Raw genomic sequence first — 12,507 nt, 5'->3', positions numbered from 1 at the left:
AACACAGTTGTGCTGGGTGCTGTGCTAAGTGATTTACCTGTATTATCTCTTAGTCCCGTAAGGTCTATGCAGACCTTCCATATTTGACTGATAAAGTTCAAAGAGGTGAATTTCTTTGCCTCAGGTTGTACAGTCAGGACCTGGAAGGGCAGAGATTTCAGCTCATGTGTTTCAGTTTAGGTTGTTGACTTGGAACCAGAATTCACTGTACCTCTGAGTAAATTTGGACTATTTTGATCAACTGTGTTGGCGGTAACTGGCCACTGAGTGCCTTGGCGGGGTACAGGAAAGCTGTGGGGTTCTCATTTGTCTTCCAGAGGTTTCTCTTAGCTTTCCTGAAGGATTTTTGCAGTTTCTTCAGGCAGTGGCTCTGTATGTTTTCCCAACTGAATCTTCCTTTTATCCATAAAAATGTTCCCTCTTGAAATTTTAGATTAGTTGGAAGTAGGAACTTGGGAGGTGATTTTGCTGCTCTTACTCTCATTTTCTATTGAGCTAATTTCCTCATTTCCCTGAAGTGCAATATAGATTATCTGAATCTCATGCAAACCCTCTCTCATCCATCCCTAATTGTGCTTTGGAATTTGTTTTGTATTATAAGTTCTCCTTCATCTCAGTTTCCTTTGGTTCCCCTTATGAAACTCAGTTCTAATAAGTGATTTTATGCTATAGGTTTTGACACTCCACGGAGATATCAGATACAGGAAAACATTGATTGCCAATGATGGGACAGCTCTTGGAGTTGGCTTTCCAATTGGCATAACTGTTGATCCTGCTCGTGGGTGAGTATTCACAAATGACACGGGTCTTCCATGCAGCATTGTTCTTGTTAATGTCAGGGTCTGACAAAATGGAAGATTTCCAAATTAGGACATCTTCTGATTTCATATGTCAAGATTTGAAAAATAATAGATCTCAGTGAGAAAGAGAAATAGCTCTGACCTATATTTAATGTGCAGGATATTGTTTGTATTTTGTTCTATGGTCTTCAAATGAACAACACTGGATTTAAAATTAATTCCAAACAAGCAAGAATTTTAGGAATTTTAAAATAGCATTATAAGAATTGATAATATATTCTGACTTTGAAAGGACATGGAAAGCTCTAAGGGGTTATGTAACATTTGCAATAGACCTTGAAGGATGAGAAGCCTTCTAGTAGGCGGAGAATGGGTTGCAACCAGGCAGTGATTCTTGAGGCCAAGGGAGCCATGAAGGCACAGAAGTATGGCGGCACTTAGCAGGATTGTGGGGAGAGCTGGAACCAGAGGCTTAGAGTAGGGAGCTGTTGACCACATGGGAGATACAACAGATAAGATCATTTGGGGACAAATCATGAAGGGCCTTTAATATCATGCTAAGGAGTTGAACTTTATTCTTTTGAGTAATAAGGAGCAAGTAGGGATTTTTTTTTTTTAAATTTCAACTTTTATTTTAGATATGGGGGCACATGTGCAGGTTTGTTACATGGGTATATCGTACCCAGATACTGAGCATAGTACCCAATAGTTAGTTTTTCAACCCATGCCCTCCTCCCTTCCTCCCCTCTCTAGTAGTCCACAGTGTCTGTTGTTCCCATGTTTATGTCCATGTGTGCTCAATGTTTAGCTCCCACTTATAAGTGAGAACATGTGGTATTTGGTTTTCTCTTCCCAGCGAGGAATTCTGAGGGAGTGATAGAACCAAATTTGTGTTTTAGAAAAATTAGTCAGGATTGATGTGGAGAGAGGCAAGGGCCAGGGAGACCAGTTCGGAGAAAATGGTCTTAATGGATATAGGCTGGAGTCCTCTGGTCTGTTTGATTGGCTATTTCATTCTGTTGATCTACTATACCATATTATAAACCAGAATAACAAATTGTAAAATATGAGCACTGATTTTTTTTTAAAGAGATCGTCGCATCATTCCAAATGGATTTTGGCTTAATGTTTGAAAGTTATCAGATTCTTAGGCCTAGAAGGGCACTGAAGAAGTAATTTGTATTAGCTGTCTGTTTCAAATAAGGATGGCATGGAAACCAAATCCAATTCTTAAAGGGCACAAGAAGCAAACATTCTGTTCTGTGTCTGCTGGCTTGTACTAGTTTTCAGTTATTCTTTCTAGAAGAAGGACCGTCTTAGGTTCGAAATTCTACTTTTGAAACTCAGGCTCACTCATTATTTTTCATTCATCAGACATTTCTGGATTGTGCACCTTTGTTGGGTGTTAGTTAAGATAGGCTAACTGTTGAAGCAAATAAACTCCAAAATATGTAATGGCTCAAAGAAAATAGAAATTTATTTGTCTTTTATATGGGCAGTGGGGTTTGGGCAGAAGATGGGAGGAAGCTCTACTCTACATAGTCATTCTGGGACCCAGGCTGATGGATGCTCTGCCATCTTCAGTAGGAGGCTTCCTAGGTCATTCTGGGTATCAAGATCTTTTGAGCAGTAAAGGAAAGAACATTCAGAAATTCGCTAGGAGGTTTTTATGAGCCAGGCCTACAAGTAGTGCACACCACTTGTGCTCACACTCCTTAAGCTAGAATTGGGTCACATGACCACAGCTAACTGCACGAAGGACATGCAGTCCACCTATTTACCCAGAGAGAAGAGGAAGACATTAATTTTGGCAAGTGGAGGCAGTCTCTTTCATGGGGCCATGGTGGGAAGTTCAGAGGGTGGATACAAAGATTGAAGACCTAATTTGCAACCTTTGCAATCTTAAGGATTTATGGCTTAGTAAGGAGGATAAGGCCTGTGTATAAATAACAATAACCCAGGTTCATATATGATTAAGAGCCACAGAGAGGCTAAAAAAATTGGGATGATAGTGCTACAAAGAGGCGACCTTTCAGCTTGGTGGAAGAGATATCATTTGGACTGGATCTTAAAGCATACCTAGAATTTCACTAGGCATGGTAGCTTTTAAGATATATCAGGTGATATGAAGAATGGAAGGTCAAGAGCAAAGGGACAGAAAATTGAGGGTTTGTTCAAGTAACTAAGAGCAACCCAGTTGGGTTGGGAGACAATTAGAAGAGCTTAGAATTTTGTCAGAGGACATAGGAGGAGAAACAAGACAGAGACTTGAGGATCTAATGTCTTGGATTCTCAGTGAAGAGAAAGTCTTGATAAAGTTGTGATAAATGTTATTTAACCAGTTGTTGCAGAAAAATATCTTTGTGGATGATCACTAATAAAGAGCTGAGGCAATTATAGGGTCTCTGGTGATATTCAAGAGCGGATGTTGAATAGAGATAGTAGAAGTTAAAAGAATGGAAGGAGGATGAAGAAATGTGAATACTCTTTTAAGAATTTTGAATTGGAAAGTTGGAGAAAGATAAACTTGTAGGTCAAAATGTAACAGGAAAATGTCTTTCAGAATAGAGAAACCTGAGCATATTCTTTAGCAGCAGATGAAAGATCAATGATGAAGAAATAATTGATTGAGAGTGAAAGTTATGGGGAAGGAATTAGAAATTTATGAAGAACAGGAATGACTTGAAAGAGTCAATATGGGGAACATGATATAAAGTCTGCTAGGGATGAGAATCCTCAGCTTAGATTAGGGAACTTAAATTTTTAGTGAACTCAGAATTCATGAAAGTTTTGTGCTATGTCCAGGAAGCTCTTGGTAGCCTGAAATGGGAGAGGAGAAAGAAAAAAATGGCAGAAACCCAGGGTTGGAGATTAGCTTAGGCACGATGGGAGCCCAAAAGAATAAATAAGAATGTTGTTGAAATGGTTACATATGATGTCCAGGTGTAGAGGGACTGGAGGGTTGGGAGCTCAGGCAGGGCTTAAGGGCAAAGAACAAGTTTAATAGGAAAAGTTAAAGCAAGGAAGAAATGAGAGTTTTTGGTCGAAGCAGACCATTTCAGAGTCTGAGAACTTAGAGGCGGAGAATTTTAGAGCTGAAGATGAAATTCAAAGGACGGGTATATTGATTTGGTGGTGGAAGAGGTAGGTGAATAAAGACTATTTAAATGAAGGGGTTTGAGGACTTTTCAGAAAAGAATGTAGGAGGATTGTCTATTGAAGATATAGAAGGAGGTGCAATCAAAAGGAATTAAAAGTTGGGTTCAAGTCTAGAAGTTACGTCTTCAGTGGAAATGGAAAACAGCCCTTCATATATTTTAATACATTTTCATATATCATGGATTTGGCAATGCTGTGTGGTGATTATGGTTCATGCGTATGTGATCGCTGTGAAATAGAAAGAAAAAAGAAGTCTTCCTTACCCCACAACAGCATGATAATGAGATTCCACTCTCACAGAAAAGTGTTACTCATTATTTCTCCTATTTTCTGTGTAAGTTTTCAAAACTCTTTGCATTTTTCATCACAGAAATCAGGTTAGATAATTAAGTAGCTGGTCTTGTGGTAGATGGTGATTTGGAGAAGAATTGAATGATGCCTGATAAGTGATCAGGGAGTGTACTTGGCAGCTTTTTATATTAGCTTTGGCCTTCACTATGTGCTGAAGATGGAGGGATTATTGATGTAGGTTTCTTCCTTGTCATAAGCTTCCCACACATCTGACCATGCTAAAAGTTCAGCTGCCAGTGGGAAACCCTAGCTTCTTATTCCAGATACCATTTAAATGGCCTCTACTCCAATTATAGCTAGGAAATATACCGACATTGGTAGAACACTGGTGAAGTACCCCTCCACATTGTATGCCACGAGATATTGATTTTCAGCCTTTGCCCATTGTATTGTGAGCATCTTGAGGACAAGTAATACACATTGTCATTTATGTCACTGACTCAAATCCACCTTCTGTTTTGTTACATGCTGGTGTTTTTCATGGTCGTAGGAAGCTGTACTGGTCAGACCAAGGAACTGACAGTGGGGTTCCTGCCAAGATCGCCAGTGCTAACATGGATGGCACATCTGTGAAAACTCTCTTCACTGGGAACCTCGAACACCTGGAGTGTGTCACCCTTGACATCGAAGAGCAGAAACTCTACTGGGCAGTCACTGGAAGAGGAGTGGTATGAGCACCCTTTCAGTCTTTTGGTCTTTATGCTGAGCTGGTGTAGCTGATGCTGAGTGTTCTGAGCTGTCAGGCAGTAGTTCTTGAACAATCTTACTTGGTAACTTGTACCAGTGTTTCATTGCCCTTTCTCCCAATAACTTCTCTTCCTTGCACATACCTCGCCCCTAGCTGAAGTCCAGTTCTTTATAGTATGTGCATAGTTCCCTATAGGGTAATGTTTATTAATTTTCCCACCAACGTTTGTTTTTCTTCAGGATAAATTAATTCCATTTGTCATTTCTTACTTGTCGTTTCAGAGCCATTTCTTCATGGTTTAGTGATTTCAGTGTTTTTCTTTGAAAGTACTCTGGGTTCTCCAATTATAGAGAATATACATATACCTGTATATATGGAGAGAATATATATATAAAAAATATAGAATATATGTCTATACTATATGGTATATAGAATCTATATAGATTCTATATATGATCTATGTAGATATAGAATATATATCTATTATAGAATATAGAATATATATTTATAGAATACAGAATATATATCTATTCTATATAGAATATAGAATTTATATATCTGTATAGGATATAGGTATATTCTATGTATCTACCTATGTGTGTGTGTATGTATGTATGTATCTATTTATGTAGCAAGGTTCTGAACTCAGCGTCCCCTCGTAGCTACACATTCTTCTCTAATATTTTAACATGATTAATGCACGTGTGAAACTTTCTTTAGCAGTGATTTTCAGCTCCAAGGTTGGGTTCATTATATTCTACAATAAGAAGCAGAAACTATAAAGTCTTGTTCACTCATTGAAATAGTATTTGACCTTCACTGAGCTGGGGCTAAGCACATAGACAGTGCTCAATAATAATTATTGATGAAGCATTGCTTTGGGTGCTGAACTGAATATATGCTAGTCCCTTCCTTGCTTTTTAACAGTAGTTACTTCAGATCCTTGACATTGATGCTTTTCATAATATTGTGCAGTAGGTTTGGCTTTCAGTTCATTGTTTGTTCAACAAGTACTAACTTCACTCCGAATATGGACCTATAATGGTAGTAAGCTTTGGAGATTGAAAAGAAGTGATGATGTGTGTGAAAACACTTTGCAGAGTTGTGTGCATGTGTGCAATGATGAGGAAGCTCTTGTTACGTGGTATGGTTTCTGTACACACATCTGACAGGACACAGCTTCTAAATCTGCAAGCTTGTTAGTGGTGTGACTCTCCAACCTTTCTCCTAGTGTAGTTCCCTTATTTCTCCTTCACTCTCCTTGTTTAATCATCACCAAATGCTGCAATCCATCCTCAGCCTGTCACTCATACCCAGATCTTTTCTGCCACCTCCACCATTCTGAGCAACCTCTCTCTGGCCTTGACTAGGCATGGCCTTCAGTGGTGAAGCCTGTTTTCAAGTTGGAGACATGTTTTCTTCATAAAGCCACAGTCAGCAAGTTGGATCACTTGGTACTCCAAGCTGAGCCTTGCTCTGAGGAGTAGCTCCCAACACTTCTGTGAGGCTGCTCAGCTAATCTGGTCCTGGCCTCCACTCTCTCCACTCTCTCCTCCAAGCTCATGTTCCTTATGTTCTAAATTCTAGAACTTCGATCAGTTTCTAGGGCATAACCACTCTTGTAACTGCTGGGCTCCCTTGTCAGCCATTGCAGTAAAGCCACACTGTGTCTCTCGCCAATACCCAGCCCAGATCCTGGCACAGAGCAGGCACTTGAGGCAGGTTTTTGGAGTGCAATTAAACCAGCTACATCTGCATTTCATTTTTCTTCCAGAGGAAGCTGACTACTTGTCATTTTCCCTTAGGGACTTTATTCTTGTGGTTCTTTTCCAGTGTGCCAAAGCTATTTTGATTAAAGCTTGTTATCTGTTCAAATTTAATGGCACCATTTTTGGCCCCGTCCCGTCTTGCTGTCCTCTGTGGTTGTTTGGGGGCATATTTCCAATCTCCATTACAGAAATTGTCAGTGAAGGTGTTAAACTCAGGGTGAGTCAGCTCCTGTGCAATGACCCACTCTTAGATGTTTGAGTATATCCTTGAGCAGAATATCACATGCAGGGACTAGTGGTTTAGCTCCCTTTTCTTCACCATGCCACCTGAAAAGGTGACTCATGTGAGCTCTGTCTTCATTATCAGTGAAATGGGCACAGTGACATTTTCCTGACCTGCTGCTTGGTGTAGTTGTGATGATCAAATCAGAAAATAGATGTGAAAAACCTCTGTAAGAGATAGAGGGCTGTATAAATGTGAGACATTGTAATTAGGAGAATATTAGTGTTTAAATGTTCAAAATTTTCACCATGAATCCATGAAACTAATGAAAATTCCACTCCTTTAGATTGAAAGAGGAAATGTGGATGGAACAGATCGAATGATCCTGGTACACCAGCTTTCCCACCCCTGGGGAATTGCAGTCCATGATTCTTTCCTTTATTATACTGATGAACAGTATGAGGTCATTGAAAGAGTTGACAAGGCCACTGGGGCCAACAAAATAGTCTTGAGAGATAATGTTCCAAATCTGAGGGGTCTTCGAGTTTATCACAGACGCAGTAAGTATTTGTCACTGAAACACATTCGTGGGTGTATAATGCATATTTACACGTAACTCACATTTGTAAGCACACACTCACACACAGTTTCATGTACATACACGTGCATACAAATTGAAATTACCCGAAATATTTAAAAAATGATAATGAAGTCTTAAACATGGTTAAGTGCCAAGGGCTAATTTGGCATCTGAAAGGCCAGATTGACTTCGGAGTAAGTTTATTCCCTTTCTCTTCCCATTACTTTCAATTCCTTACTTTGCTTTTGCTTCATAGAACACCCTGTTTTCTATTGTTTGTGTTACTTATTAGAATATAACCTCCGTACAGGCAGGCATTTTGTCTGTCTTGTTTACTGCTCAATACTCTGTGATTAGAATAGTGCCTGGCACATAGAAGGTGCTCAGGGCATATGAGTTGGATGCCTGCTGGGAAAGTGGTAATGGGATGGAATTTTTAGTCTTAAAAGGAATGCTTTTGGATGTTGCCTATTTCAACATTTTTTTCAAAGATAATCTAATTCTGATTTACCCCTTTAAATTAGTGTTATGATATAGGTATTATTTTTTGATGTATTTGATAGCTTTTGTCTTCAGCCAAAGATGATCAAACAATTTGTTTCCTGTCCTATAACCTAAGTTTGTCACTAGGTATTTTTTTTTTTTTTTACTGCATGTGAAAGAAACACATGCAATAGAAATTAATTTTTTATTACTATAAAGAATATTCTTTCTTTATTTTATTTTTCCATAGGTTTTGGGGGTACAGGTGGTGTTTGGTTACATGAGTAAGTTCTTTAGTGGTGATTTGTGAGATTTTGGTGCACCCATCACCTGAGCAGTATACACTGCACCCTATTTGTAGTCTTTTATCCCTCGCCCCCTCCCACCCTTCCCCCAAGTCCCCAAAGTCCATTGTATCATTCTTAGGCCTTTGTGTCCTCATAGCTTAGCTCTCACATACCACTGAGAACATACGATGTTTGGTTTTCCATTCCTGAGTTACTTCACTTTGAATAATAGTCTCCAGTTTCTTCCAAGTCACTGAGAATTCCATTAATTCAAGGATTATTCTTTAAATCTTATTTCATATATTTTTTAAAAAATCACATTATTGATCATGTAACTGAACATATTATTTTAAGTGCCAGTTCATGGGCAAATTATGAACAGATTTATATACTGACCTCCCTAATCCTTGCATGATTTGTAGAAGAAAACAATTGAAGCCCCATTCTCTAACTATTATACAATAGTTGGGTTACTGGTTTCATACCTTTAGGTGTTATTGTATAAGGTCTAGTCTCTCCAATGTTGTTTTTAGATTGTTAACTCAGCTACTATATGTTGGTTATTAATTTTTAGAATAAATTATTTGGTGACCCAATTAAAGAAATTTGAGATGGGGTGGCGAGTAGCTAGGATCAAAAGTTACAAATGGATTTTGTTTTCATTTAGATGCCGCCGAATCCTCAAATGGCTGTAGCAACAACATGAATGCCTGTCAGCAGATTTGCCTGCCTGTACCAGGAGGATTGTTTTCCTGCGCCTGTGCCACTGGATTTAAACTCAATCCTGATAATCGGTCCTGCTCTCCATATAACTCTTTCATTGTTGTTTCAATGCTGTCTGCAATCAGAGGCTTTAGCTTGGAATTGTCAGATCATTCAGAAACCATGGTGCCAGTGGCAGGCCAAGGTATGCCAACTCCAATATAAGTAAGATTTGACTTCATCGGCACCAGGTTGAAATCCCTGGTGACATAAAAACATTTCTTCATGTTTGGATTCAGTGCATAATGAAGCTTTCCTTTCCCTTTAAATCAACTGGCACAGCCTAAAGCATTTTTCAAACTTTAGTGTGTCTCAGAATCACCTGGAGGGCTCATGCCAACACAACTCCAGGCCTCGTCCCCAGATTTTTCGGATTTTGTAGTCTAGGGTAGGGCCAGAGAATCTGGACTCCTAATAAGCTCCCAGGGCATGCTGATGGTGCTGGCCCATGGATCACACTAAGAACCACAGGCCCAGAGCAATATAGAATGTAGGATGGGTCTGCAAGAGGTACTACAGAGTTGGTGTTCCGAAGAACCATGCCCTATTTCTGACTATTAATGGAGATTTATGGTAGAAGGTATACTACTATTTAATATGGTAATGAAATAGTCCACAATTTGATTTATTAATATATATTTGGTGAATTGAAGCAAAAGAGTTCACAGTATTAGTCCCTCTTTAGTAATCATATTTTTGCAGCACTTTGTGCTTACATACTGTGAATGTATAAAATGATCACTTGCTTCCTAGATGAACCAAGGTTTTTAGGTATACCTTAGCACAAGAGGAACTAAGAGTTTTCTGACATTGCTAGGAGAATGTCACAGGCTAAAGATAGAAATAGAGGGTAGAAAGGAAGGAGAAAAGGATGAAGTGAATGAAGGGGTGGTAGAGATGGTCAGAAAATACAGAAATGCATCTGGAGAAAGGAATAAAAGAGCTTCCAGTCCCACACATCCTCCTCCCTGATGGTCATGTTCACGTGGACTCATGACTCATCTTCGTTTTTCCATATCTAAAAAGTTATGGATCTAAGTTATCATCTTGTACAGATATGACAAATTCAATAGTTTTTTCTCCCAGCTTTTCATTAAAAAAATGTTCAAACACAGAAACGTTGAAAGATTTAGCAAATATCCTTATACCCTTTACCAGGATTTAACAGTTGTTAACATTTCATCACATTTGAGCTCTCAATTTGTATGTGTGTGTGTGTGTACATGCGTATGCATTCACATTCATTTTTGATGAACCTTTTGAAAATAAATTTTAATACCATGCCACTTTACCCCTACATATGTTAGCATACAGTTTCAAAGGGCATTATTAAATATTCATAATCATATTTCTCCAGTTGGCCTCACAATATTTTATATATAGCTGTTTTGTTCCATACAAGATCTAATCAAGATTCATGCATTGCACTGGGAATATCTCATTAGTTTCTTCCAGTTTGGAGTAGTTGCCTCTAGCTTTTTGCTATGACATTGATGTTTTAAAGAGGCAGACCTGTTGTCTTTGAGAATCCCACACTGAAGATTTGTCTGAATATTTAGCCTGTCTTTCATTTTTTGCATTACCCTGCAGTTCTCATGAAATGGAAGTTAGGTCTAATTGCTTGATTAGATCAAGGCTAAATACATTTAGCAATAATACTTTATAGGTTATGCTGTGTTAGTTGATACAGAATCTTATTAGGAAGAACATAACGTCAGCTTGTCCTGCTCTTAGTGGCGTTTGAGTTTAATCACTTGGTTAAGGTGGTCACTGCTACACTGCTGCTTTTTAAAGGTGTATTTTCTTCCTTCTTAATTTCGGTGGAATCTATGCAGTCACACTTAGGCCCTGTGAATGTCTTGGTTCCCAAGCATGTTTTACCCATTGGTTTTGGCAGCCATTGATGATCCTTGTTTGAAATGATTATTTAATTGAGGATTGCAAAATGGTGATTTTCTTATTCTAGCATTCCCTTTACATTTGTTAGATAATATTCTTCTATAAAGGAAAGCTCTTCGTGTCTCCTCGGTTTACCTTTTAAATAATTTATTATTATTATGGGGTCAAATTTTTATTTTTTAAATTCAGTGTGTTACAGTCAATTACTGTAATCCTTCTTTTGGTGTTCTAGTGGATCCATTTTGGCCAGGGAGAACCTCTTCAAGTGGCGACCTGTGTATTTCTGTGTACGCCTTGTTTCTTGGTACAATAAGGTGTTTCACGCTCACTTCGTACCTTCCCTGCCTAAACCTATAATCAGCATTTCTCCCGGGAGCAAGAGCTCCTTATAGTGGGAAAGAGTAGAAACCAAGATGTGGGTCTGCTCACTGCAACTGGGAAAAAAGGGTTTCATTTTGTAATGGGGAGATGCTCAGAGCAGGGGGTTGGGAATGAGGGTTTGAGAGGAAGGGCAGACATTTAAAAGTTCTAATTTCAGTGACAGCATTGTTCAATGATCTTTTCTTAACTTCCAGGACGAAATGCACTGCATGTGGATGTGGATGTGTCCTCTGGCTTTATTTATTGGTGTGATTTTAGCAGCTCAGTGGCATCTGATAATGCGATCCGTCGAATTAAACCAGATGGATCTTCTTTGACGAACATTGTGACACATGGAATAGGAGAAAATGGAGTCCGGGGTATTGCAGTGGATTGGGTAGCAGGTATGTAAGCTGTATGGTGATTTTAATGTGTTTGCATCTCTGTCATCTTATTTATGCTAGAAAGTTTAGCCTAACTCCATGTGCTACAGGTTTGTTTCTCTAGACAATTATTAAGACCATTTAAGATACATTGAATCTAGATTAAGCTATGTGTCTATTTGATAAATGATATGGTGTTTCAGTTTACAGATTTATAACAAATTAATCATTATCATTTTCTTCTGTTATTAACATAATCTGAAGACAAAAATGGCTAAAATATTAAATTATGTGGATTTGGTTTTTTTACACTTAGATTTGCACCTGATTTCTGCATTAGAAATTTTCTAAATTTTCAAGAGAAAGGGATATAAAAATATAAACTATGGAACAGCATTCATTTACTTTGAAGCTGAGCAATTTTAGTTGCCAAATTCTTAATTGCTTCCTTTTATTCATATATAAAAATCACTTAGATCATGAGATATTTTATCAGTAATTTTTTAAAATGCCTGGTCCAGTATTACATTAACTTAGTTGTATTTATTCATGCACATAAGCTTGAATAACCACTCATTTTTATCACTCGTTTGAGTAAAAATACCACTCATAATTAGTGGTATTATATGTTTTGGAATATAATCCAATTCTACATAAAATCAGTATCATTGGATCAAGCTTGGTAAGTAGGCATCACTTAGAAATATTAGCATGTAGGCAGGGTGCGGTGGCTCATGCCTGTAATCTCAGCACTTTAGGAGGC

General features: G+C 38.3%; 1 protein-coding gene across 3 annotated transcripts in view; it reads left to right on the top strand.

The window, feature by feature from the left end:
- The window catches only part of LRP2 (LDL receptor related protein 2), a 232,305-nt gene that overhangs the window by 138,132 nt on the left and 81,666 nt on the right, over positions 1-12,507 (top strand). For all 3 annotated transcript variants that reach the window (XM_024243330.3, XM_054549456.2, XM_054549457.2), the window contains 5 exons: positions 673-782; positions 4,801-4,978; positions 7,337-7,550; positions 9,008-9,247; positions 11,577-11,765. In XM_024243330.3, the coding sequence (XP_024099098.3) occupies positions 673-782; positions 4,801-4,978; positions 7,337-7,550; positions 9,008-9,247; positions 11,577-11,765 (931 nt within the window). The remainder of the gene's footprint in view (positions 1-672; positions 783-4,800; positions 4,979-7,336; positions 7,551-9,007; positions 9,248-11,576; positions 11,766-12,507) is intronic.

The sequence above is a fragment of the Pongo abelii genome, chromosome 11 (genome assembly GCF_028885655.2).
Source record: "Pongo abelii isolate AG06213 chromosome 11, NHGRI_mPonAbe1-v2.0_pri, whole genome shotgun sequence".
Taxonomy (NCBI): Eukaryota; Metazoa; Chordata; class Mammalia; order Primates; family Hominidae; genus Pongo; species Pongo abelii.
The sequence above is the reverse complement of the archived record's forward strand: the minus strand, read 5'-3'. Positions and strand labels throughout refer to the sequence as shown.